The sequence below is a fragment of the Oncorhynchus masou genome, chromosome 31, assembly GCF_036934945.1.
Source record: "Oncorhynchus masou masou isolate Uvic2021 chromosome 31, UVic_Omas_1.1, whole genome shotgun sequence".
Classification (NCBI taxonomy): domain Eukaryota; kingdom Metazoa; phylum Chordata; class Actinopteri; order Salmoniformes; family Salmonidae; genus Oncorhynchus; species Oncorhynchus masou.
Genome location: NC_088242.1, coordinates 90,349,282 through 90,373,905, shown reverse-complemented (window position 1 = coordinate 90,373,905; position 24,624 = coordinate 90,349,282). Strand labels below are relative to the sequence as shown.

Here is a 24,624-nt window from a genome sequence, read left to right as displayed (position 1 = left end):
AGGTTAATCACTGACACCCTGTGGAGATTGGGCCTTGGTGGACAGGTTATTCACTGACACCCTGTGGAGATTGGGCCTTGGTGGTCAGGTTATTCACTGACACCCTGTGGAGACTGGGCCTTGGTGGACAGGTTATTCACTGACACCCTGTGGAGACTGGGCCTTGGTGGACAGGTTAATCACTGACACCCTGTGGAGATTGGGCCTTGGTGGTCAGGTTATGCGCTGACACCCTGTGGAGATTGGGCCTTGGTGGACAGGTTATTCACTGACACCCTGTGGAGATTGGGCCTTGGTGGTCAGGTTATTCACTGACACCCTGTGGAGTGTGGGCCTTGGTGGTCAGGTTATGCGCTGACACCCTGTGGAGATTGGGCCTTGGTGGTCAGGTTATTCTGTAAACTTGGTATTGTTTGATTGGTCAAAGATGGTTGGTTTTGGGTTGAAAGGTTACACCTTCAGATGTTATAAATGGAATTAAATGCCTTTTGTTCTCTCTCTTACCCTGTACCCTGCCCATGGAGGCAGGTTGTATGACTCATTTGAATTTCCTAGACTTTTAGGCCTCAAGCCTAGTAAGCATCTCCTTGTTCATGCTTAACCTTAGGATCTATATTTTTGGAATGCTTGTTAATGCTATGTAACTGAAGCTTCCTACCTTGTATGTGAACACATTCATTGTTAAAATATCTGCCTTTGATCTTGACAATTGTCAGACCAATTCTTAAGTTTCAGTGTCAACTCATTGCCTAACGCTTGCTTATTTTAATGATCTTTATGGAGTCAAACATTTGAAAAGGCTAATTACGAGTTGCATGTGGAGTATATACCCCCACATGTTAAATATTACTGCCCACTACAGTCCTACCTTTCAGGGTAGTTTGCCTGGTGATTTTGGAGGGGTCAGACTGATTCTAGCATGAGTTACATACAGGTACTATGCTAACCGTGAGATATTAGCACACAAGACCATTTGAAAAAACAAAGATATTTATTGAATGGGTAATGGAGCAGATTGCTTTCCTCTCTTTTCAGACAGTGAGGACAACAGTCCATCTGAGCCTGTTCAAACTCTCCCACAAGCTAAATCTTTTGACTCATCTGAGTAAGGACGTGTCACTTTGACCGCAATGACAGGGCGAGCCGCCAACTAAGAGGTAAGACACAAAACTACACAGCCCAGGTAACAAAACAGCATGATGAGAAACAAAAAGACAGTGGCCAGAGGTCCCACCCCCCTGCCCCAATCTCAAATAGACATTTCTCTCCCCATGGCTCAATTAGCTCACTCTGGCTATTTACAGTTTATCTGGCCTCATCTCGGCCTGGGCGAAGGAAGGAGAGGAGTAATGAGTCGTTGTCGCTGTCATGATAGGTTGGGGGGGAGGGTCCATTGGCTGTAAAGGGGATGTGTTGGTGTTGGTATTATTCCTGTGTATCAGTCGTATTCATGGGTGTGTGTGATGGGGGGGGGGGGACAAGGCTTGGTTGTTTGTTATTTGTCAGAGGGGTGGATGACTCCCCTCCATCTCCAGCAATCTGTTCTGTGGGCCACTAAACCGAGGTCAGGGTGGCTGTGACCTCATCCACTCTCTTCTTCTCCACAGTCCCATAAAACGCCAGGGCTTGACGTTACGGCTTCTTCACCTTCTTGATGGACGAGGAGCTGGATGCGGATTCTCTGCGTTTACGCTGGAAAGACAAGAAAAATGCACCAAATGCTGTCAGCCGTTGGTCCAGAACATGTATAAACCTGCATAATTTCACACTAAACTATGAAAATATTAAGAACCGTGCACATTGGAACATTTTCTAAATGTTTTCTCTTTGACAAGTTGTATTCCGCTACCTCCGGCTAAAACAACAAGGTCGTATTCATTAGGATACACAATCAAAACATATTGCAACGGACAACGAAAATAGGCATTTCATACTGGACAACTTTAGCAGGGACGCAAACTGGTGAGGGCTCAAAAAGATGACAAACATGCAAAACATATCTGCTATGGAGAAATGCAGGTTGGAACTAATTAAACAACAAAGAATATGATCTACATGATCAGTCTCGGTGTGTAAAATAAAAAGTGGTTAATATGAACCCAACTCACAGCTAAAAAAAATGTAAAGTAAGCAATCCAATGTTATTTGTTGCCTAGACTTTACTGAAAACGACAAGTCTTGAGAAAGAAACAATACACTAATACTGCAGTTAGCCATGAAGGCCTTTATAATAGAACGCTTGTGACCACACACACACATCTAAATATTGCACTTGGGAAAAAAACATCTTAAAGTAGCAATAGAATGAAACAAACAGGCATTCTATTTTAGCTGTATTATAGTGGCCACTATAGATATCGATCAAGAGCACAAAGCTACATGTGTGCAAGAATAACGTTCACTGAGTAAAATAAAGTAGAATCCAACCAGTAGTGATCCAAACCCCCCCCTTCTCTCCCCTCCCAAACTTTTGTCATGGGATATACACGAATCACACAGGTCACCTATTTTGGATTCAAAATGGCAAATTTCGCAGAAAAAGGTGACCAGTTTGCATCCCTGTTTCAGGTTGTCCCTCACGTGTCGGTCGGTTTAATTCCATTTCAAATCATATCAAATTTTATTTGTCACATATACACCTGCCGAATACAACCTTACCTTGAAATGCTTACTTTGGTGCCTAATGGTTTTTGTGAGCGGGGTGGGCTGAGAGACTTACTGAGTTGGGGGTGAGCGGAGCTCCCACCACATCGATGATCTGCTCCTTGGCCTCGCCCTTGATGTCGTCTGGGCCGGGCCAGGCGGGGACCTCTGGGCCTCCAGGGGCCTCTAGTCCTCCTCCTCCTGGGGGCCCGGCGGGGACCCCCCCTCCTCCTCCAGCCTTCAGCAGGGCCTCGTAGCGGTGGCGTAGCATCTGTTGTTCGTACTCACAGTTACCATGGGCCTGCTTCAGCTCATAGACCAGCACCAGGTCACTGCGCAGCTCGTTGAACATCTGGACTATCTCTTCTGTGGGCATGGGGTTCAGGTCTACACAGAGAGAGCAGCGTAGGGAAAGATGAAACACACAGATAGGAAATATCACACTAAACATTGTACGAGAACCACAATGCATTGGCAGTGACCAAACGGGTTGCCTTGTTTTACTTGACCTACATGGACAAATCAACTCAAAGGATATTTAAGTCCTAAATATCCTTTGTAAGTCCTAAATATCCTTTGTAAATATCCTAAGTAACTATCTAGTCAGAGTGCCTTGGTCTGTGTTTGCTCTATTTTACATTTTTTATTTCACATGTATTAAACCATGTAGGCCAGTTGAGAACAAGTTCTCATTTACAATTGTGACCTGGCCAAGACAAAGCAAAGCAGTACGACACAAACACCAAAACGGAGAGTTACACATGAAATAAACAAACATGCAGTCAATAACACAATAGAAAAGTCTATATACAGTGTGTGCAAATGAGATAAGATGAGGTAAGGCAATAAATAGGCCATAGTGGCAAAATAATTACAATTTAGCAATTAAACCCTGGAGTGATAGATGTGCAGAAGATGAATGTGCAAGTAGAGATACTGGGGTGCAAAGGAGCAAAAAAAATGAATAACAGTATGGGGCTGAGGTAGTTGGATGGGTTATTTACAGATGGGCTATGTACAGGTGCAGTGATCTGTGAGCTGCTCTGACAGCTGGTGCTTAAAGTTAGAGAGGGAGATATTTATATTGGAATGGTAGATGTTATTACCAGACCTGGGTTTAAATGTTACACGGAACAAAAATATAAATGCAAGATAATCCATTCACCTTACAGGTGTGGCATATCAGGAAGCTGATTAAACAGCATGACCATTACAGGTGCACCTTGCGCTGGGAACTATAAAAAGGCCACTAGTTGAGGGAGTGTGCAATTGGCATGCTGACCTTAGGAATGTCCACCAGAGCTGTGCCAGAGAATTTAAATGTTGCATTTCTCTACCATAAGCCGCCTCCAATGTCAAGCCTTGTGGTTAGAGCTTTGGGCCAGTAATCGAAAGGTTGCTGGATCAAAACCCCGAGTTGACAAGGTAAAAATCTGTCATTCTGCCCCTGAACAAGGCAGTTAACCCACTGTTCCCTGGTAGGTCATCATTGTAAATAAGAATTTGTTCTTAAAACTGACTTGCCTACTAGTTAAATAAAAAAGTAAAATTTAAAAAAATGATATTTTTTAAATACTCTAATACACAGAAAATAAGTATTTCAATAACAAATAATACACATATTTGAACCAAGGTCTGGTTGTTTGTGAGAGTCAAACGGTGCCTTGATTTGCTGTTTAACATTTATGCTGAGGAGATTATGGTAGGTATTATGCCTAACTGAACTCACCCACTTCCCTCTCTGTCAGGATCTGGTCAATGGCCTTGATCTTCTTCTGGCCTACCGAGCTCGGCAGCTTCATCTGTAAGACACACAGAAAATAATATGTTGGGGTGTATGGGGATAAACATCTTCACCTCTGGCGGTTAATTCATTTGAAATGCACTTCAGCGTGGTTGATCAAAATGCTTTTATCTGCCCGTTTATTCAACAGATTACCTGTGGAGCACTACACACCACTCCTTTACCCACAATGCATTTTACATATAGAGCAGCATCTCTCCATTAGTCATGGAGATGAATAAGCCCCCTCTGCTACATCCTACAGATATTAGCGTGCCGCTAATGGCATAAATCATGGTTTTGCTGATGAGAGCAAGGGAAAGGTCCCAAATGGTCCCCTATTCACTAGTGCTGGGAATTGCCACGGACTTCACAATACGATATTATCACGGTACTTAGGTGCTGATACGATATGTATTGCGATTCGATAACGTGATTTTATTGTGATTCGAGGTTCCAAACATATTGCTCTCTATATGTCTGCTGCAGAGAGACAAGAAAGAGCATGAGAAAATGTGTTTAGCAGTGATGGAAATAAAAGTGCTGAAAACACGTTGGCTCACTATTTAAAAAGAAGATGAGAACAAACTATAGGATAAAGTTTTGGTACAGGTACAGCCGACTCAAGCTAGCTAACACTACCTATCAAAAAATCTAAAACGTATTTATATTATCCAAAAATAATATTACTTTTTAGTAGTGCACTACACGGGGAATAGGGTGCCATTTGGGACATAGTGGATGGAGCATGTTAGACCTGGCTCTATGAGCATACATCACATGCTGCAGTATGATACCATACTAGACAAGTAAATTATCCTTTTAAAATAGAGCGTTAGTGGAGATTCCAAAAAACTCAAAAGGTGTTTCAAACGGGAGTTCTTTACCGTGTTTCAAACGAGAGTTCTTTACCGTGTTTCAAACGAGAGTTCTTTACCGTGTTTCAAACGAGAGTTCTTTACCGTGTTTCAAACGAGAGTTCTTTACCGTGTTTCAAACGAGAGTTCTTTACCGTGTTTCAAACGAGTTCTTTACCGTGTTTCAAACGAGAGTTCTTTTTACCGTGTTTCAAACGAGAGTTCTTTACCGTGTTTCAAACGAGAGTTCTTTACCGTGTTTCAAACGAGAGTTCTTTACCGTGTTTCAAACGAGAGTTCTTTACCGTGTTTCAAACGAGAGTTCTTTACCGTGTTTCAAACGAGAGTTCTTTACCGCGTTTCAAACGAGAGTTCTTTACGGTGTGTTTATGGAGGTCTTTACGGTGTGTTTATGGAGTTCTTTATGGTGTTTATGGAGTTCTTTATGGTGTTTAGGGAGTTCTTTATGGTGTTTAGGGAGTTCTTTATGGTGTTTAGGGAGTTCTTTATGGTGTTTAGGGAGTTCTTTATGGTGTTTAGGGAGTTCTTTATGGTGTTTATGGAGTTAATGAAATTGCTTTATATTGGTCTTTGAGAGGGAAGCTAAGGTGCTATGGTGATATTTGGAGGGGGAACCATCTAAGCAAATCAATATACTATTCCTATACAGATCATGTGTGACTGATCATTTTAGTGCATGGCCATGCTTACCCTCTGGCTGCGCAGCGTGACTCCAGCTGATTTGAAGTCAGGGAATTTGATCCCTGCCGTCTCAGGAACAGTCTGTTGTGGACAGACAGGGAGACAGTAGAGAGGTGAGCACAGAGACAAGACAAACAAGCAGGGTGGCATCAGGTTCCTTATTAAGCGATTGGGCGAATGGGAGTGTTTGTATACCGGTTTCTCCATCTCTCGTTTCAGCGGGAGCTTCTTCTTGGTAGCCTTGCGCTCGGCACGTCTCATCTCTGTGTTGGTGTCTGCTGCTGTGATGAGCTTCTGCAGGTCCTGGGCCTTCTTCTCACGATCCTTCTTCCTGCTCTCCATCTTCCTTAGCTCCTGCATCAGATACTCCTCTTCTGCCACCTTCAGGGCAAAACAGGGAAGTGGAACATGAGAGGGGGATTTTTTTTAATTTCACCTTTATTTAACCAGGTAGGCTAGTTGAGAACAAGTTCTCATTTGCAACTGCGACCTGGCCAAGATAAAGCTTAGCAGTGTGAACAGACAACACAGAGTTACACATGGAGTAAACAATTAACAAGTCAATAACACAGTACAAAAAAAGGGGAGTCTATATACATTGTGTGCAAAAGGCATGAGGAGGTAGGCGAATAATTACAATTTTGCAGATTAGCACTGGAGTGATAAATGATCAGACGGTCATGTACAGGTAGAGATACTGGTGTGCAAAAGAGCAGAAAAGTAAATAAATAAAAACAGTGTGGGGATGAGGTAGGTGAAAAAGGGTGGGCTATTTACCAATAGACTATGTACAGCTGCAGCGATCGGTTAGCTGCTCAGATAGCACATGTTTGAAGTTCCAGTCACAGGCAGCAGAGTACTGGAACGAAAGGCGGCCAAATGAGGTGTTGGCTTTAGGGATGATCAGTGAGATACACCTGCTGGAGCGCGTGTTACGGATGGGTGTTGCCATCGTGACCAGTGAACTGAGATAAGGCGGAGCTTTACCTAGCATGGACTTGTAGATGACCTGGAGCCAGTGGGTCTGGCGACGAATATGTAGCGAGGGCCAGCCGACTAGAGCATACAAGCCGCAGTGGTGGGTGGTATAAGGTGCTTTAGTGACAAAACGGACGGCACTGTGATAAACTGCATCCAGTTTGCTGAGTAGAGTGTTGGAGGGAATTTTGTAGATGACGTCGCCGAAGTCGAGGATCGGTAGGATAGTCAGTTTTACTAGGGTAAGTTTGGCGGCGTGAGTGAAGGAGGCTTTGTTGCGGAATAGAAAGCAGACTCTTGATTTGATTTTCGATTGGAGATGTTTGATATGAGTCTGGAAGGAGAGTTTACAGTCTAGCCAGACACCTAGGTACTTATAGGTGTCCACATATTCAAGGTCGGAACCATCCAGGGTGGTGATGCTCGTCGGGCATGTGGGTGCAGGCAGCGATCGGTTGAAAAGCATGCATTTGGTTTTACTAGCGTTTAAGAGCAGTTGGAGGCCACGGAAGGAGTGTTGTATGGCATTGAAGCTCGTTTGGAGGTTAGATAGCACAATGTCCAAGGACGGGCCGGAAGTATATAGAATGGTGTCGTCTGCGTAGAGGTGGATCAGGGAATCGCCCGCAGCAAGAGCAACATCCTTGATATATACAGAGAAAAGAGTCGGCCCGAGAATTGAACCCTGTGGCACCCCCATAGAGACTGCCGGAGGACCGGACAGCATGCCCTCCGATTTGACACACTGAACTCTGTCTGCAAAGTAATTGATGAACCAGGCAAGGCAGTCATCTGAAAAACCGAGGATTAAGACAACTATTATCTTGGACTACCATTTCTACCTTCAACACTAACAGTGGAATTGTCTTTGGGGAAGTGCTGCTAACCTGATCAGGCGTGCGGTTGAATAATCTCTCCAGCTGCTCTTTCCTGCGCCTCTCGTGACCCGCGTCAAATACGTACATCTTGGGCTCTGTCCCTGTTGCAGCGCGGACCTTGGTCAGCTTACCGCAAATGTTGTAGTAACGTTCCTTCAGGTCCTCCGTTGACCGTTTCTGAAAGTAAAAATACAGAAATGTTACCGGCAGGTACAATTATCATGGGAAGCATTATATTTCACGATGCAACACATTCAAATATTTGCCTAAAAAAAAATCAAATATTCTAAATGTTTTGAAATACTTGAATCCTTCTTTTCTGTATTGTGATTTGTGGATACAAATTCTGTATTTAAAATGTGTGTGTGTGTAATGTCAGTCATAGATAGCCTCCTCACTCTGTATTGCTGATGGTCGTAGCGGTCGTGGACGACGATGAAGCGCAGGTCAAAGCGCTTGCACAGGTCAAACAGGTGGTCCGTCTCCGCCTTGGTCCAGCCGTCATCATGGAGATACATCTGGTACTCCTGCTCCGAGTACACTGGCACCTGCACTGCCTAGGGAGGAGGAGACAGAGAGAGATTTTTGCATTTGCTTTGGCAATAAAGCCCCTTTGAATTGAAAGAGAGGGAGACGGGTGGTCACAGGGAGGGAGAGAGATGGAGAGAGGGAAGGGGTATGGAGTGAGGGAGGTAGAGAGATGGAGAGCGAGGGAGATGGAGGATAGAGTGAGGGAGATGGAGGGGGAGAGATGTGTGAGACCGACAGTGATGAAGTGAACAATAAAGAGATAAAAACAATGAGACAGCGGAGAGAAACCCCTCTCCTTACCTTGTTGAAGCGGGCGAAGGGGTAGTCCTTGCCTTCCTCTGCCATGCGTCTCCAGTGGTGGAAGACGGCTCCGTCTCGGCGGGCTGGGTTGGTGAAGGGCATCCATTTCCAGGGTCGCACCCGCTTACAGCCCAACTTGGCCTTCACTGTCCGGTAGCCCTGAGTAGTGTCACTGGGCAGCAGGGGGGGAGCATCTCTGCTGAGAGACAGGTGGTGGTCAGAATACTAATTTAGTGACACATCCTATTAAAACGCAACGATACAGAAATTAAATCACAAGTAAATACCATTTTATGAGAGATCAGTGTTCACGTAAATCTAATTTTATTGGTCACATACGCATATTTAGTAGATGTTATTGCGGATGTAACGAAATGCTTGTATTCCTATCTCCAACAGAGCAGAAGTATCTAACAACTCAAAAGTAAAAGAATGGAGTATGTTCAGCCCAAGAGGCAGGGCAGCCAGACAGAGGGAGTTTGGGTCAAACAGGGTTCCTACTTCTTGTCTGAGTAGAGCAAGGCGTACACCTCTCTGTGCATCCCCTCTGGTCTCTTGAAGGTCAACGTTTCAGTTGTTTTCTTGGCCTTTTTCTGTAATGGGGGGGATTAAGGTTGAGTGCAGATCGTCAACTGTGCAATTTAGATGTAAACGATACTGTCAGTTGATAGGCTTGTGCTAATGAAACTCAACAATGGACAGTTGGGACACAGTAAGTTGTTCCACACAAGCCACTCTCACACACCATCAAAAGACAGGTCCTCGGCAGGTTGTGACCAGAGGACATCATTCTTACCTTCTCGGAGTTGATGAAATCCTTCTTACTGATCGGCCCATCATTGTCCCCTCCGGCCAACTCCAGAATATCTCTCACATCGGCACCAGCTGCCATAATGACGTGTGCTGTAAAGAATAGTTACTCTGTATTTGTATTCTGTCATTGTGTGTCAAATGTATATGTCATCACCTGATAGCTCACCTAACTATCAAGTTACTTACCAAACGTTATTGGCTAGACATGGCAAGCGGAGCTAGCAAGCAATGTAGTTAGCTAATCTCTTTGCAAAGGCTACTACTCGGTCTTTGCAGGAAACCAACGTTAGCAGTCTATACTCTATGGATTAATAATTAAGTTAACATATGTATTAAGTGTATTCAAAGAGGATACCTCAATTTTGTGTCGATAACTTAACTAGTTAATTAATGCGTCGCTCACGTTGACTAGTTAACGTTAGCTTTCAAGCAAATATGGTCAGCTAGCCGGCTTTGGCAAACGTTGCCGCGCTAAAGCCCAGCAGGGACATAGCTAGTTATGGAATAGTTCATTTTCAACGTAACGTTTTACCGTTTACCTTTTTGGTGAATCCACGCGTCTGTTTTTGTCCTTTTAAAGCAAATATTCTGTGAAAGTATAAAATTGGCTAGCTCGCTAACCGGCTAACAACAAGCTATAATCAACAAGCTTGCGTTCAGCGGAAACCGGAAGTAATTCTTCTTCGCCAGTAAAGCCCTTCTGTAATAAGTTTGTCGCCACTTACTGATGCGGAGGGGGTGAACTTGGAACTAAATTATTTACCCACATAAAAAAATACTTATTTATTTCACCTTTGTTTAACCAGGTAAGCCAGTTGAGAACAAGTTCTTATTTACAACTGCGACCTAGCCAAGATAAAGCAAAGCAGTGCAACACAAACAACAACACAGAGTTACACATGGAATAAACGAACGTACAGTCAATAACACAATATAAAAGTATATATACAGTGTGTGCAAATGAAGTAAGATTAGGGAGGTAGGGTAATAAATAGGCCGTAGTGGCAAAATAATTACAATTTACCAAATAAACACTGGAGTGATAGATGTGCAGATAAATCATTGATAAATTATATGACACAACTTGTGCCATATGTTGTCATATATAAGACATGAATACATGTACAGAAGAAACATGTTGACTGTTTGCTTAAAATCATTATTACAGTGCTAGCTGTGCCACCAGAGACTGAGTTTGAGCCCAGGCTGTTGCAGCCGGCCGGGACCGGGAGGCCCATGGGGCGGCGCACAATTGGCCCAGCGTCGTCTTGCAACTCATGTGGCGGGCCGGGCACAGTGCGCGATGACCAGGTCGCTAGGTGTACGGTGCTTCCTGGTTGGATTCGCGCTGTGTTAAGAAGTTGTTTCGGAGGACGCATGGCTCTCGAACTTCGCCTCTCCCGAGTCCGTACGGGAGTTGCAGCGATGAGACAAGACAGTAACTACTAACAATTGGATACCACAAAATTGGGGAGAAAAAGGGGGGAAAAAATAATACATCTATATATAAAAATATCATTATTAAAAACAAGTTTATTATTGTTCTGAACATGCCCCACATTTTCCAAAGTACACTGAAATTGGAATGATACTGTGTCTCCTGGAAGATACATTCAGAAAATGATTGGATGGGTTAACAACTAAGATTACATACAATTAACATTTTAAGTGAATTGCTTTCTTATACTTGAATACAGAGGAAATCGACACAAAAAAAAACAACCTGTCCACTCTATTTTCTCATCTTCCTCATCCTCTACTTCCTGTTGATTCTGCCTGATCTCAGAGGTGTACTCAGACTGAACCACCACGCTGTAAGAGAACTGGGCTTAGTAGCACGGGCAGGCCTGGACCACACTACTGTTGACTGGGATTTTGACTCAGCCAACAGTGAAATCCTGGACATGGAATCTATACTCCCCTTCACACATCAGGACAACCTTGTTGAGGTAACGGATGCCATCCTGGTAATCTTTGGGCAGCTCCCTGTTATTCTGGGCAGTTTGCGAGACCATTGGCAGCATTGCACAGTGGAAATAGTTGTTTGAGCATTCATGGTTGTGGACATACACGCTGGTATGCCAGTTTAGCTTTTTAAACAGGGCAAAATAAGCACTGTTGGGCACAGGGGTGTTGAAGGAGGCACTGAGTCATGGCTTGCCAGTGTAGATCCTGGGTGTGTATTACACTTTTTTATGGAGGAGGTTCCCAAGCAGCATCCGGAAGGGCAGCGCATTGAACTGAACAGCCTGCAACATGCCGGCATCATGCAACTCTAGTTGGTCCACTCTAGTTGGAAAAGGGATGCATTCCAAAAGGGCCACCTGGGCGTCGTGGGTGGATGAGTTACCCTGATCCAACACCCAGTCCTCCAAACCTTTTAGCAAGAAGCCCTCCTCTGGCACTACCACCTATGAACGGGCCAGAAGGGCCTTTACTGTGCCCAGGCCAAGACCAGTCCAGGCTGGGGAATGGCTCAGCGACTTACAGCTCCAGGCAAGGTAGCGCAGACAGGTTTCCTGCAGAACTGGGTCACCTGTACAGACGGAGTGCTCGTACAGAGAGGTCTGGAAGGAGGAATCCTCTGGGCGCAGTCAGGTGAAGAGCCTCCCTGCCACCTCCTGGAGCTGCGTCAGACTCCAGTGGGACACCATCTTGTGGATGCACTGGGCAGAGGACGAGGTGATGTTGATTTGCCTTGTGTACAAAGATACCTGGGGAAGAAGGAGACACAAGATACATGGATTCTCTGCCACGGCATGGCTTTGACAAAGAAAGGGTGGATGTAATAGCAGGCTAACTAGGCTAACGTTTGTAAAGTAAAGCATGTTGGTCTCACCTTACCTTAGGAAGTTGGTGAAACGAGGGCGGCAGTTGAGTCTAACGTCTAGGTTGAAGTTAATGAAGTTCTCCTCCTTTGTGACGTTTAAGATGGACGCCTCTGGATCGAGAGTGACGATCAGCTTGTGAACACAGATGTTTTCCGCAGTGCTGTTTGCGACCCGACCCACACTATGATGTCAAAGTCACAGTCGCGTCCACTTTCAAACAACCCCCCCATGTGGTTAGCAAGGCCTGTGTTGTGGTCCAGGTTGTAGACACGTCTGATATTCTGAGCAGATTCAGATCAAATAAAAAAATATTGGTCAAGCGCATCATATTTTGAAAAGCACAAACAGTATATAAACAAAATATCAGAAATTGATCATACATTTTCTTCCAATCTAAAAGAACGATTCATTGTAAACTGGTTGAGGCTGCTTAGGGGAGGACAGCTCATAATAGTGACCGGAATGGAATGGTATCAAACATGGTTTTAATGTGTTTGATACCACTCCATTCCAACAATTATTACGAGCTGTCCTCCCCTCAGCAGCCTCCACTGTTGTAAACTGAGCACCTCCTCGAGCATGTACTGTAACAGCCGTCTATACTAGCATCCCAAAATGAGCCATGGACCAAACATTTCTGCTGTTTCAATTTACATTAAGTGCATTTCAATGATACTGTGTCTGGTCTTTAGGGCTTTGTGGATGAGTCTTTGTGGTCATTGGTCAGTCTTACCTCTCTCACAGACCACACCAGCATCCTCAGTCTGTTGGCAGTCAGTGACCCCCCCCCCCCCATCACAGTTTAGAGCCTGTGTCCAGATTACAGACGGGTCATGGGTCAATAAAAACAAACAGAGAAGGTGTGATATTCTGCACCTATACAAAGATCCACAAGGGGCTAGTTTCCCGGACACAGATCAAGCCTTCATTGAATCAAAACTGCGATGAGTGGATACAAGAGAGGTTATACAGATCCAACCTAACTTGTCCGTATATTCCAGCCACCACGGAAGTAAGAGCACCAGGTTAGTTGAGATGGCAACACACCACCTGTACCTCAATAATGTCAGAGTTGTCATCACACACGGTCCCCCACTGTCCATTATAGTAGACCTCCACACAGCCCTCAGAGGACAGCTTACCCCCCACCAGCCTCATGGCCCCATTCTGTAACCCTGAATGGAGGCATTAGAGTACAGTCAGTAAGTCAGTTAGTTAGTCAAATAGCGAGAAATAGTAATGGTGTCTTTTTGTAGGCACTAACTCCGCCATGGTTGTTCTATGAGATAATCTTCATCAGCTGACATCACTTTTTGTGATTTGTTAAGCATTTATGTAATTTAAAAAAAGGCTTCATAATTCATCAAGGTCATGTTAACTGACTGATATTATCTCATAGAACAAAATGTATAAGATCTGCTAAGTCTGTGTTGACCTCAGACCTTATTTTCAGCATTTATCCCCAAACCCTATTCTTTCCCCAAAGGAATGGCTGAACGAACCAGAGGAAACTCATTTCTGTTTTTTAAGACTGCAAGCTGGCGAGCTCTATAGTTCCCCAAAAGCAGTGATAAATCAGTCCCCCAGTACCAGTTAACCAACTAAACAGTCCTTCAGGATCGCATGATCTAGGCCAAAAGGGTACAGATCACAAAAGGGTACAAATAACAACAAAATGATCAATAAGTTAGAAGGATAATAATAAACAAGCATACAATTGTCTACTCTAAAATTAGGTTATGTTTTTTAAATATCATTTAAGACTGGTTTGTCAGACACTGATTTAACCTAGTTCTGGATGAACAAACAGACATACAGTGGAAACTGTTTTATTCAATACAAAATGTAAGCTAAAAAAGTTCATCACGTACTGATTTTTATCTGCAACAAGTCCATTTGGTGGAAATACCACTGGTGGGAAAATGCACATATGTTTCAATTGGATGGAAACCTAGCTACTGACAGCTACTCAATTAGCTCATGCTGGTAAATGTTTTGAGATTGGTAAATTAGACTAGTTAGTCTAGCCAGCTATCTAAATGTGTAGTATTCATGGCCAAATTAGTGACAGGGGATGCAGGGCACATGCCACAGAGGCCCTAACCCTCAAGGGGACCCCCATTGATTTTGATAGTCACTCTAACTCAGATATCATATTAACATGGCACAAGTCAATTGCAGGAAATTAGCTCATAAAACTGCAAACATTTCTCCCCACCTCATCACAAAATATGTAGAACTGTAGGAAATTATCTGTAAAACTACAACAACAAAAAACAGTTCTTTAAAGCAAACATATTTGTTTATTTTTTGCTAATAAAATATGTTTTCTGCCAGCAGATCCCTCTGTATAGCTTTTCATTTTGGTGCTGAGTTAATGTGAGTTAATGTGAGCTTCACCTTAAGATTCCTGGAATATAATTATAAATACAGTTTAAACAGGTTTTAAACCAATTTTCTATATAGATAGCCTCTAAAATATATGTAAACAGACCATAAATGTCTACATTTTTGTTTTCTGTGGAAAGCTGTGAGTGTTATAATACAATATCAGTACTTGTTGCATTTACAATTTATCTTGGCCCTATCACCTATCATGGCTCCCAAGTGGTGCAGCGGTCTAAGGCACTGCATCTGAGTGCTAGAGACGTCACTACAGACACCCTGGTTTGATTCCAGGCTGTATCACACCCAGACGTGATTGGGAGTCCCATTGGGCGGCACAGAATTGGCCCAGTATCGGCCGGGTATGGCCGGTATAGGCCGTCATTATAAATAAGAATTTGTTCTTAACTGACTTGCCTAGTTAAATAAAGGTTAAAATAAAACAAATAAAACATCAGCTGATTTCAGTCAGTGTATGGTCATGGCTGGAAAACATATAGCTTTTGTCAAATTACTGCCAAAAGTTAACATTTTAGCTAACCTTTTTCCCAACCTTAACCTCATTTTCCTAACCTGTTATGTTAGTTCTTCTAACCTACTAAGTAACCTTTCCTAACCTTTTACAAAAAGTCAAATCTGACAAAAACTGTATACCATCTAGTTAAAACCTCAGTGGCTGTGGAATGAATGCATTGTTGGAAAGGAATGTTGGCAGTTAATTATAAAAATGTTTGGAATCATTCGTCTAAAACTGTCTGGCTAGCTTAGCTAACAAACATACAGTGCAGATAATATTCAAATTCATTGTTTTACAGGACATCTTCTGACAGTACTAGCAAACCACAGTTGACCAATTCCCTTCCCAAAAAGGCTGACTTTTTCTAGTTCTATGGTGCACTGTACCAGGTGGGAGGAGGCAACGCTGCTAAGCAACACACAACTCGAGACAGCTGTGATTTCCAGCTTGTCGTTTTGACAGTATACTTACAGCAGGTAATCAATTATTTTCAACAAAGCAATTCACATTTCAATGTAGGCGTACTTAATGTGCGACTCACTCGATAACATGCCTTGCTAGTTATGCATTTGGTTCAAACGTCTAAAAGCAGGCTTTTAGCTAGCTACTGTACAGTAGCTAGAATAGTTAGGTATTGTTATTAAAAGGCTAGTTAGGTCATCCAGCTAACTAGCTAGCTACATTTCCACATTAAAGCTCTGCTTTGCACTCTGTTTTGACAGTGTCAAAAGCAGTAATGTCCACAAGCAAGGAACAAGCAGCTATCAGTAAAGTTCTGAGTTTCCTTCAAGAGTGGGATCATGGCAACAAGACGGTGCGCAGCCGCATGCTGACCGTGTTTGTGACTCAAAACACTGGAAAGACTTGCCCTGAGTTAGAACTGGAATTCGCACAGGTTGCCAGTCTCTTTCTGGCTCGGCTCACCGCCTGGATGAGGCTGACGTATCCTTGCATAATGCATTGGATGTGGTTCGATAACCAGTCCAGTGCTATGGTGTCATTCATATGCACATACAAAGGCAGCATGTTTGGAGAAGGTGATGCAAAACAAATGCGGTGTATTTCGTCATTTTCATTTACTCAGGCGCATTCAGCTACATGTTCGGAACATGCTTAGGTCTTCAACTGAAAGCAGTTGGAGTGTTCCTCTCTGCAGCTAGCAAGTGAGTGGAAAAACATTGTCTGAATTTGTATAGCTAACACATTAATCTCTTGCACCATAAGGTTTAGTCACATACCCTTGATCTTTCCACAGTCATCGTTATCTCATAGAGTTCCTGGAGGTTGGAGGGGTCCTAACCCTCCTGGAGATCTTAGGTCAGAAACAGACCAAGGAGGAGGACAAGGCAGAGGCCATTCGGATGCTTCAGATAGTCTCCAACGCTGGACGCAAGTACAAAGAGCTAATCTGCGAAAGCTATGGTAAACAACTCACCAAACTATCTCTATGATACATAGTGTTTTTAGTATGCAGTTGGATTTCTAAATTGTTACAGATCATTTCAATTTGAACTATGTCGAGAGAAATGATTCGCTGTTATTGCTCCAAAATGTGTTGAGTTTTTCAGTCTATGATTAAAGACTGATTGGCAAATAATAATAATAATTCATTTCATTTGTAAAGCGCTTTTCTCAGACTCACTCCTAATAGTGTCTGGAAGTGCGTTCAACAGCCATGGAGCCGCGCAACAAAGTCCTGTCACCCCTAGTTTTTAGTCAGCGGCGGGGCTGCTGATGGGAGAAGGACCTAGAGGAGCGAAGGGTGTGTGTTGTTGATTGGTTAATGTTGCTTGATTGGTTCTCAGACCATATCACTGTGTCCACTGTTTCCTGTCCACGTGGCTTGCAGGTGTGAGAGCCATTGCAGAGTGTCTGGCCAAATCCAAGACAGAGGGGACCCAAGAGACAGCACGGGCCCTGTTGGAGTCCCTGGCCCATGGAAACCCCAAATACCAGAACCAGGTGTACAGAGGTCTGATCGCCCTGCTGACCTGTATCTCGCCCAAGGCCCAGCAACTGGTCTTGCAGACCCTCCGCATAGTACAAGTATAACAACACACATACACACAGGCAGTCACACACGCTTGCTGACACACAGGCATGCATTCAAGTGCGCTTACACACACACACACACACACACACACACACATGGGTTCAACTACCATGGGACATAACAGCTGAAAATCCAGCTGTATGTGACCTTGTCATACACACCTGACGGCTGTGGCTTGAGTGTATTTATGAAGGTAAATGATTGGATATAATTCTGACCCCTAACAGGACATAGTGAAGGAAGCCCACCCCAGCATCGTGGGACCTCTGTTGAATTTGTTGAGGTCCCTGCATTTGGAGGTGCAATATGAGGGTAAGTAATAGCTAGGTGTGCGTGTCAACTCTCAGCTATCCAGACAGCCTGTTCTACATGTATTTCAAATACAGATATCTTCCATTGACATCTTCAACATCCGCTTGTACTTCACGCTGTAGTATCTGATTCCTATAATATCCAGTATTATTTTATAATCTCTTTTGTAATTATTGTGTTGTCTATCTCCCCCCTCTCTCTCTCCCAGCTATCGAGCTGATCACAGATCTCAGGCAGTATGCGGTCAGACCGGCGCTGCTCACAAGTCTTGTAGATCTGCTCAAACCGGCTATGGAAGGAGTGCAGACATACAAGATCCTGGAAGGTCTCACATCTTCTCCTTATTGGTTCCCCAGTAAATGAGAGGCAAAGTCATTGTGCATCTAGTCATTGCGTAATTCTCATTGCAACCCACTAAGAGCAACACTATCGGACTACAGTTCTAACAGTCAATTTTTTTCACACACAAGATGTGATATTGCATACGTCTTTTTACATAGTCATCATGCCTGAAGCAATGTAGATCACCTTTCAGCAGAGTTTTTGTCTCAATAAAACACTTGAACTGTTATTGATGTGTTGATGTCCATTCCATCAGACCCAGAAATGACCAAGATGACTGAATCCCTGCCAGTGTATGTCCAACAAGCTGCGGCAGCCAAAGCTTTAAGGTGAAGTCAGAACCCTCATGTATGGGTATCCCTTAGAAATGTCATTCTGACATGGTCTGTGAATTTGCCACAAACTGTCTGAAACTGAAGTTAAATGCTGTATATTAGTAGTATCAGCGGCTAATCTGATTTATTTGTCACTCACTTGTTAACTTAGAAGCGATTTGCTTGTTATTTTATATTGCCACTCACCCCATATTTAGTACTTTAAATGTAATGACATACAGATCAGTACAATTAGTACAATCCAGGCTGTATCACAACCGGCCGTGATTGGGAGTCCCATAGGGCGGCACACAATTGGCCCAGCGTCGGCAGAGTTTGGCCGGTGTAGCCTGTCATTGTAAATAAGAATTTGTTCTTACCTGACTTGCCTGGTTTAATTTTTTTTTTTTTTTTTTTTTTTAATGAAATGTGTATTAGCCTGTAACAGTAATGTTCATGATCATCATATACCAATGCTGACCGTTTTGACTGTACGTGCTGAAGGTTGCTTGCTCAGGGGAGTCAGGAGCTGTCCCAGGAACTGCTTCCTCTCAGAGTGGTGCACCACTTGATGTATGCTATGGGAAACCAGGAGCATGCTGACGCCCAGAGACAAGCCAGCCTGGCGCTGGAGGTAAATCAAATCAAATAAGTACACACCAGAGTTGGGGAATTGATGGCAGTCAATTCAGGAAGTGATTTGAATAAAACATGGAACAGCTTTTGAAAAAAATCTATTCTACTTTTCTGTTTATTAAGAAGTCATTGAATTTTTTTTGCTTTTTTTCAATATTGAATTGGAATTTCAGTTTACTTCTTGAATTGACCCACACACACACACACACACAGTAGAAAAATGCATTCATCTAGAATGCATTTGCACATCTATCACAGTTGTAGATACCAACCTGTATAGCAGTACAGTGTAGAATGTAATCACTCAAGCCAAATCTTATCTCTGCCTTTGTCTTTAGCATTTTGTCCGTACATACCCAGTGGTGGAGGAGCATGTACGCAGAACCATGGGTATCAATCTGTTTGCAGCCTTCATGGTGAGCTGAAATCTACTTTGTATGTAAGAGTATGCATCAACACTGAACCAAAATATAAACACAACATGCTACAATTTCAAAGATTTTACTGAGTTACAGTTCATATAAGGACACCGTTCAATTGAAATAAATTCATTAGGCCCTAATGAGTGGGAATACAGATATGCATCTGTTGGTCACAGATACCTTTAAAAGAAGGTAGGGGCGTGGATCATAAAACCAGTCAGTATCTCGTGTGACCACCATTTGCTTCATGCAGCTCAACACATCTACTTCACATAGAGTTGATCAGGGTGATGATTGTGACCTGTGGAATGTTGTCCCACTCCTCTTCAATGGCTGTGTGAAGTTGCTTGATATTGGCGTTAAGACTGGAACACGCTGTCGTACACATTGATCCAGAGCATTCCAAACATGCTCAATGACAAATGATTGGCTGAGAGAAATCTTTTTATCACCAATTTTGGGGGCTGTTTTGTCAGACTTCAGTGCGGCTTTTGACATTATCGATCATAGTCTGTTGCTGGAAAAAAAAATGTTTAATGTGTTATGGCTTTAGACCCCCTGCTATATTGTGGATAAAGAGTTACCTGTCTAACAGAACACAGAGGGTGGTCTTTAATGGAAGCCTCTCCAACAAAATCCAGGTAGAACCAGAAATTCCCCACGGCAGCTGTATAGGTCCATCCGTGAATAGCATTCTTCTCCAGCATGCCATTGGCCATTGAACGAGTATTGTCCCACTGAATTAGTTTACGACGCCTAACTGCAGTCAGGTCAAGACCCTGGTGAGGACGACGAGCACGCAAATGAGCTTCCCTGAGACGGAAACCCACAGTTTCATCAGCTGTCCGGGTGGCTGGTCTCAGACGATCTTGTAGGTAAAGAAGCCGGATGTGGAGGTCCTGGGCTGGTGTGGATACACATGGTTTACCTGTCTAGTTTTGATTTACATTTAATTGGTTGTCAACTAACGGGAATTCGACATGAAATCAACAAAAAAATGTCACAATGTCATTGGATTAAGGTTAGAAGTTAGGTGAAAAAAAGACAATGCTCTTATGTTGATGACCTTTTGCAAATCCAATCAGTTTCCCACGTTGATCCAATGTCATTACTTTGATTTTTTTGGGGGGGGTTAAATTATGTGGAAATAATACTGATTCAACCAGTTTTGCCCAGTGGGTGCACACCTGACACACAGCAGACTCGGGGACATCCATTCTGTTGAAAGTTATGTCTCTGTCTCGAACAGACCTGCCATAAGTGAATGCTTCCATACTGACACGACTCATGTGATCCACAGCAGAGGGAGGGCTGTGACATGCTGGTCTGGACAGAATGCCGTTTTAAATGCAGTGTTCGCTCAGAGTTGTCCTTATTTCTGATGAGTTTTGATTGATTCTCTCAAATGTTTTTTCTTTCCTGGGGGGGTTGAGATTAGGACTCACATTAGGACTCACGTTTTTTGGATTTGAAAATCCAACAGTTGTATTGAAAGGGGGTGGCACTCTGTGGCTGTGTGTGGTCGTCCTTGTTGGTTTGAGTGAGAAAGACACAGAGCAGAACCAATCAGTAATAAAGCACATCCCATGCATTATCGACGCATTGTGCCGAGTCTCGACAACATCAAAAAAGCCTTTCTAGACTCAGAAGTCAGGAGTACTTTGAGTTAGGTGTTAGCCAGACTAAATGGCACTGGCTAGAGTGGCAAACTGGTCTGAGCAATGATGTGTATAAACCCTGGACTGTTGATGCTATGTATTGGCTATTGAGAGGCTTTGAAACCACGGGTCGGCCATATTGGCACATTCCAGTGAAGGCACAGTCATCCATAGGAATGAATGGAATTCTATAGTATTTCAATGAAATTTTTCAAGGACAAAACTACATGTATTTAAGTATTGTTGTTGTTGTAGTGGGAACAGTAACATTAGTAATAAAAAATAATACTTTAAGATTTTTTTTATACATGTTATCATTCTTTTTTAACGTTGATCTCACATAATATAATTGAGGTATGCACTAAGGTATCTGTAATAGAAATGTGGCAAAAACAAATGTAGACATAAATAAATCAATTTCTATAGCTTTCAAAAGATTTTTTTACAACGGTGGGGGCGTGCCAAGGTGGTGGCAGGGTGTATATATGTATATAAATCATTTGGGTCTGAGTCTTCACTTTTTTTTTTTTTTGATTATAATGCATTCAAAAAAATAAAAAAAATGTTTTGTTTGCTTCTCTACAATTTTTTTAGCACAAACCTGAGACTTTCTACATGACGATGGATGAAATTCAAGCAGATATCCTGCTATCAAATAAAGTCAACATTTTGGAAGGTAATTGTATGAGACTTTCTCTTCAGTTTTGTAATATTTGTGTAAGTAAACGTGTATCCCTAAGCCTCACATCATTAATAATAGTTTATTTAACTTTTATATTACTGTAACTTTCCATTACAAAATAGGATTTCAAATTAAAATCTTTCATCTTTTTATTTACAGTTCTGGAGCACCAGAGCTCAGAAGACTGAACCAGACAAAGTACAGGCATGCCATTTTGTATAATAATAGTTGACACTTTATTTTCATGTTACAGTAAAATAAAGCAATAAAAATAACAAAAATTATTCAGCCCATATTATTGTTTTTTAACCGATTTGCTTAGCAACTGTAACCATGAGAAATGCCTTTCAAATGAAGAGAATAAGTGGTTTAGCCTGGGGACCAGTGTTTATAGCTAATACTCCACTTCTTGCTTGCACTGCTGTCATTTGCCAAAGAGACTTGTCTTTCTTCAAATATGAATATTCTATCATAAATGAGCTCAAGGAGATAAGGATTTGGTCCTGATTCCATAACGTTCAGTGCTATCCGGAATCATTTGGACATCCCTACCCTAAACCTGAACTCCTACCTTAACCTAACCTTTACCTTAATCATTTTAAATTTACATTTGGGGTGTGTTTGTAAATGAAATCTGGAGTGCCAGAGTGCGCTCAGCGCGTTTGTAAATTAAATCTGGAGTGCCAGAGTGCGCTCAGTGCGTTTGTAAATTAAATCTGGAGTGCCAGAGTGCGCTCAGCGCGTTTGTAAATTAAATCTGGAGTGCCAGAGTGCGCTCAGCGCGTTTGTAAATGAAATCTGGAGTGCCAGAGTGCGCTCAGCGCGTTTGTAAATTAAATCTGGAGTGCCAGAGTGCGCTCAGCGCATTTGTAAATTAAATCTGGAGTGCCAGAGTGCGCTCAGCGCGTTTGTAAATTAAATCTGGAGTGCCAGAGTGCGCTCAGCACGTTTGTAAATTAAATCTGGAGTGCCAGAGTGCGCTCAGCGCATTTGTAAATTAAATCTGGAGTGCCAGAGTGCGCTCAGTGCGTTTGTAAATTCAGAGCGCTGTCAAGCGGTTCTGGAGTGCCAAGTCTAAGACAAAAATGCTTCTTAACAGTTTTTACCCCCAAACCACAAGACTCCTGAACAGGTAATAAAATGGCTACCCGGACTATTTGTATTGTGTCTCACCCCACCCCTCTTTTACGCTGCTGCTGCTCTCTGTTTATCATATATGCGTAGTCACTTTAACTATACATTCATGTACATACTACCTCAATTGGCCCGACTAACCAGTGTCTGTATATAGCCTCGCTACTGTATGTAGCCTGTCTTTTTACTGTTGTTTTATTTATTTACTTACCTATTGTTGACCTAACACCTTTTTTGCACTATTGGTTAGAACCTGTAAGTAAGCATTTCACTATAAGGTTTACTACACCTGTTGTATTTTGCGAACATGACACATAAACTTTGATTGTCCGTTCATAAATTCAGAGAGTTTTACTCCCCTAGCAGACGTCCTAAGGATCCCGATTTGCTCAAACCAAGGATCCCGGATTTTAATCTTCAAACGAAAACCAGTCTGTCAATAATTGCTAGCACATGTCTAAATTCTCAACTAAATACATACTGCAATTCCAACCAAAAAATGTCTTCGCTTCGATTTTAAGCCTCACAATACACCAATTTGCCTAGCTAACAGCTGCATATTTGTTTTGGACTTCGTTATAATTATAATTCTGTTTTTGAGGATCCACATGTTGTCATGGAAAATACTAATGTTATTTCCAACAACCAATGAGCAACTTCATATTGAATGTTGAGATTGCCAAAAACCATTCTCTTTGGCAAATGACAGGAGAGGCAAGAAGTGGACTGATAAACAGACTGTTTACCACTTATAGTCTGGGTACCAATCTACCCATTTGTTATGTAAGTGTAAATAAATTCAGGAGTAAAAATGTTCTAAAAAATCACATAAGTTGCATGGGACTCATTCTGTGTTCAATAATTGTGTTTAACATTTACCTCATCTCTGTACCCCATACATACAATTATCTTTAAGGTCCCTCAATCAAGTAGGGATTTTCAAGCACAGATTTGACCACAATGACAAGGGAGGTTTTCCGATAACTCACAAAGGGCACAGATTGGTAGATGTATACAAATTAAAAAAGCAGATGCTGAATATCCCTTTGAGCATGGTGAAGTTATTAATTAGGCTTGTGATGGTACAGTATATCAATACACCCAGTCACTACACATATACAGGTGTCCTTCCTAACTCAGTTGCCCATAGAGGAAGGAAAACTGCTCAAGGATTTTACCATGAGGCCAATGGTGATTATTATAATTTTTTGGACACCCCACTCCAAAAAGCATGTTCTGCAGGCTCTAGTTTTGTCTAATCTTGATTATTGTCCAGTTGTGTGGTATAATGCTGTAAGGAAATACCTAGTTAAGCTGCAGCTGGCCCAGAACAGAGCGGCACGTTTTGCTCTTAATTGTAATCAAAGGGCAGATATAAATACTATACATGCCAGTCTCTCTTGGCTAAGAGTTGAGGAGGGACTGACTGCATCACTTCTTTTTATAAGAAACATTCATGTGTTGAAAATCCCAAATTGTTTGCATAGTCAACTTACACACAGCTCTGACACACACACACGTATCCCACCAGACATGCCACCAGGGGTCTTTTCATAGTCCCCATATCCAGAACAAATTCAAGAAAACGTAAGTATTATATAGAGTCCTTATTGCATGGAACTTCCTTCCATCTCATAATGCTCAAATAAACAGCAAACCTGGTTTAAAAAAACAGATAAAGAAACACCTCGCGGTACAATGCCTCTCCCCTATTTGACCTAGATAGTTTGTGTATATGCATTGATATGTAGGCTATGTGTGCCTTTTTAAAAATGTACAGTTGAAGTTGGAAGTTTACATACACCTTACAGGCTGATCACATCACTCGCGTCGCGTGTGCTGAAAAATAAATG

The 24,624-nt window shown here is 42.5% G+C and overlaps 2 protein-coding genes across 4 annotated transcripts; one reads left to right on the top strand and one right to left on the bottom strand.

The window, feature by feature from the left end:
- Positions 1-972: 972 nt before the first annotated feature.
- LOC135524737 (DNA methyltransferase 1-associated protein 1-like) lies at positions 973-10,149 on the bottom strand. Of its 2 annotated transcripts, none has more exons than XM_064952522.1 (11): positions 10,025-10,149; positions 9,469-9,575; positions 9,174-9,265; positions 8,673-8,871; positions 8,240-8,398; positions 7,851-8,018; positions 6,181-6,366; positions 5,995-6,066; positions 4,373-4,445; positions 2,720-3,030; positions 973-1,692 (listed from the first exon to the last, which is right to left on the bottom strand). In XM_064952522.1, the coding sequence occupies exons 2-11, from the start codon at positions 9,562-9,564 to the stop codon at positions 1,633-1,635; spliced, it is 1,416 nt and encodes a 471-aa protein (XP_064808594.1). In that variant the 5' UTR covers positions 9,565-9,575; positions 10,025-10,149; the 3' UTR covers positions 973-1,632. The 2 variants fall into 2 exon arrangements, with proteins under 2 accessions (XP_064808594.1, XP_064808595.1); XM_064952523.1 differs by having other exon boundaries at positions 8,673-8,868.
- A 5,467-nt stretch (positions 10,150-15,616) lies between these two features.
- armh1 (armadillo like helical domain containing 1) lies at positions 15,617-23,571 on the top strand. Of its 2 annotated transcripts, none has more exons than XM_064953039.1 (12): positions 15,617-15,694; positions 15,941-16,160; positions 16,313-16,381; positions 16,474-16,640; positions 17,068-17,258; positions 17,499-17,583; positions 17,792-17,908; positions 18,182-18,254; positions 18,744-18,873; positions 19,214-19,291; positions 21,550-21,631; positions 21,797-23,571. In XM_064953039.1, exons 2-12 carry the CDS (start codon positions 15,955-15,957, stop codon positions 21,823-21,825), a joined length of 1,227 nt encoding a protein of 408 aa, XP_064809111.1. In that variant the 5' UTR covers positions 15,617-15,694; positions 15,941-15,954; the 3' UTR covers positions 21,826-23,571. The 2 variants fall into 2 exon arrangements, with proteins under 2 accessions (XP_064809111.1, XP_064809110.1); XM_064953038.1 differs by having other exon boundaries at positions 17,068-17,264.
- The last annotated feature ends 1,053 nt before the right edge of the window (positions 23,572-24,624 follow it).

Bases quoted from the DNA above. Each gene is read 5' to 3' on its own strand.
- LOC135524737 (XM_064952522.1), bottom strand. From the start codon at position 9,564: ATGGCAGCTGGTGCCGATGTGAGAGATATTCTGGAGTTGGCCGGAGGG. The intron at 9,266-9,468 runs GTAAGAATGATG...CCCCCATTACAG, and splicing joins ATTTCATCAACTCCGAGAAG to AAAAAGGCCAAGAAAACAAC. The intron at 1,693-2,719 runs GTAAGTCTCTCA...TTGTCTTTCCAG, and splicing joins CTCCGCTCACCCCCAACTCA to CGTAAACGCAGAGAATCCGC.
- armh1 (XM_064953038.1), top strand. From the start codon at position 15,955: ATGTCCACAAGCAAGGAACAAGCAGCTATCAGTAAAGTTCTGAGTTTC. The intron at 16,641-17,067 runs GTAAACAACTCA...CGTGGCTTGCAG, and splicing joins GCTAATCTGCGAAAGCTATG to GTGTGAGAGCCATTGCAGAG. The intron at 18,874-19,213 runs GTAAATCAAATC...CTTTGTCTTTAG, and splicing joins AAGCCAGCCTGGCGCTGGAG to CATTTTGTCCGTACATACCC.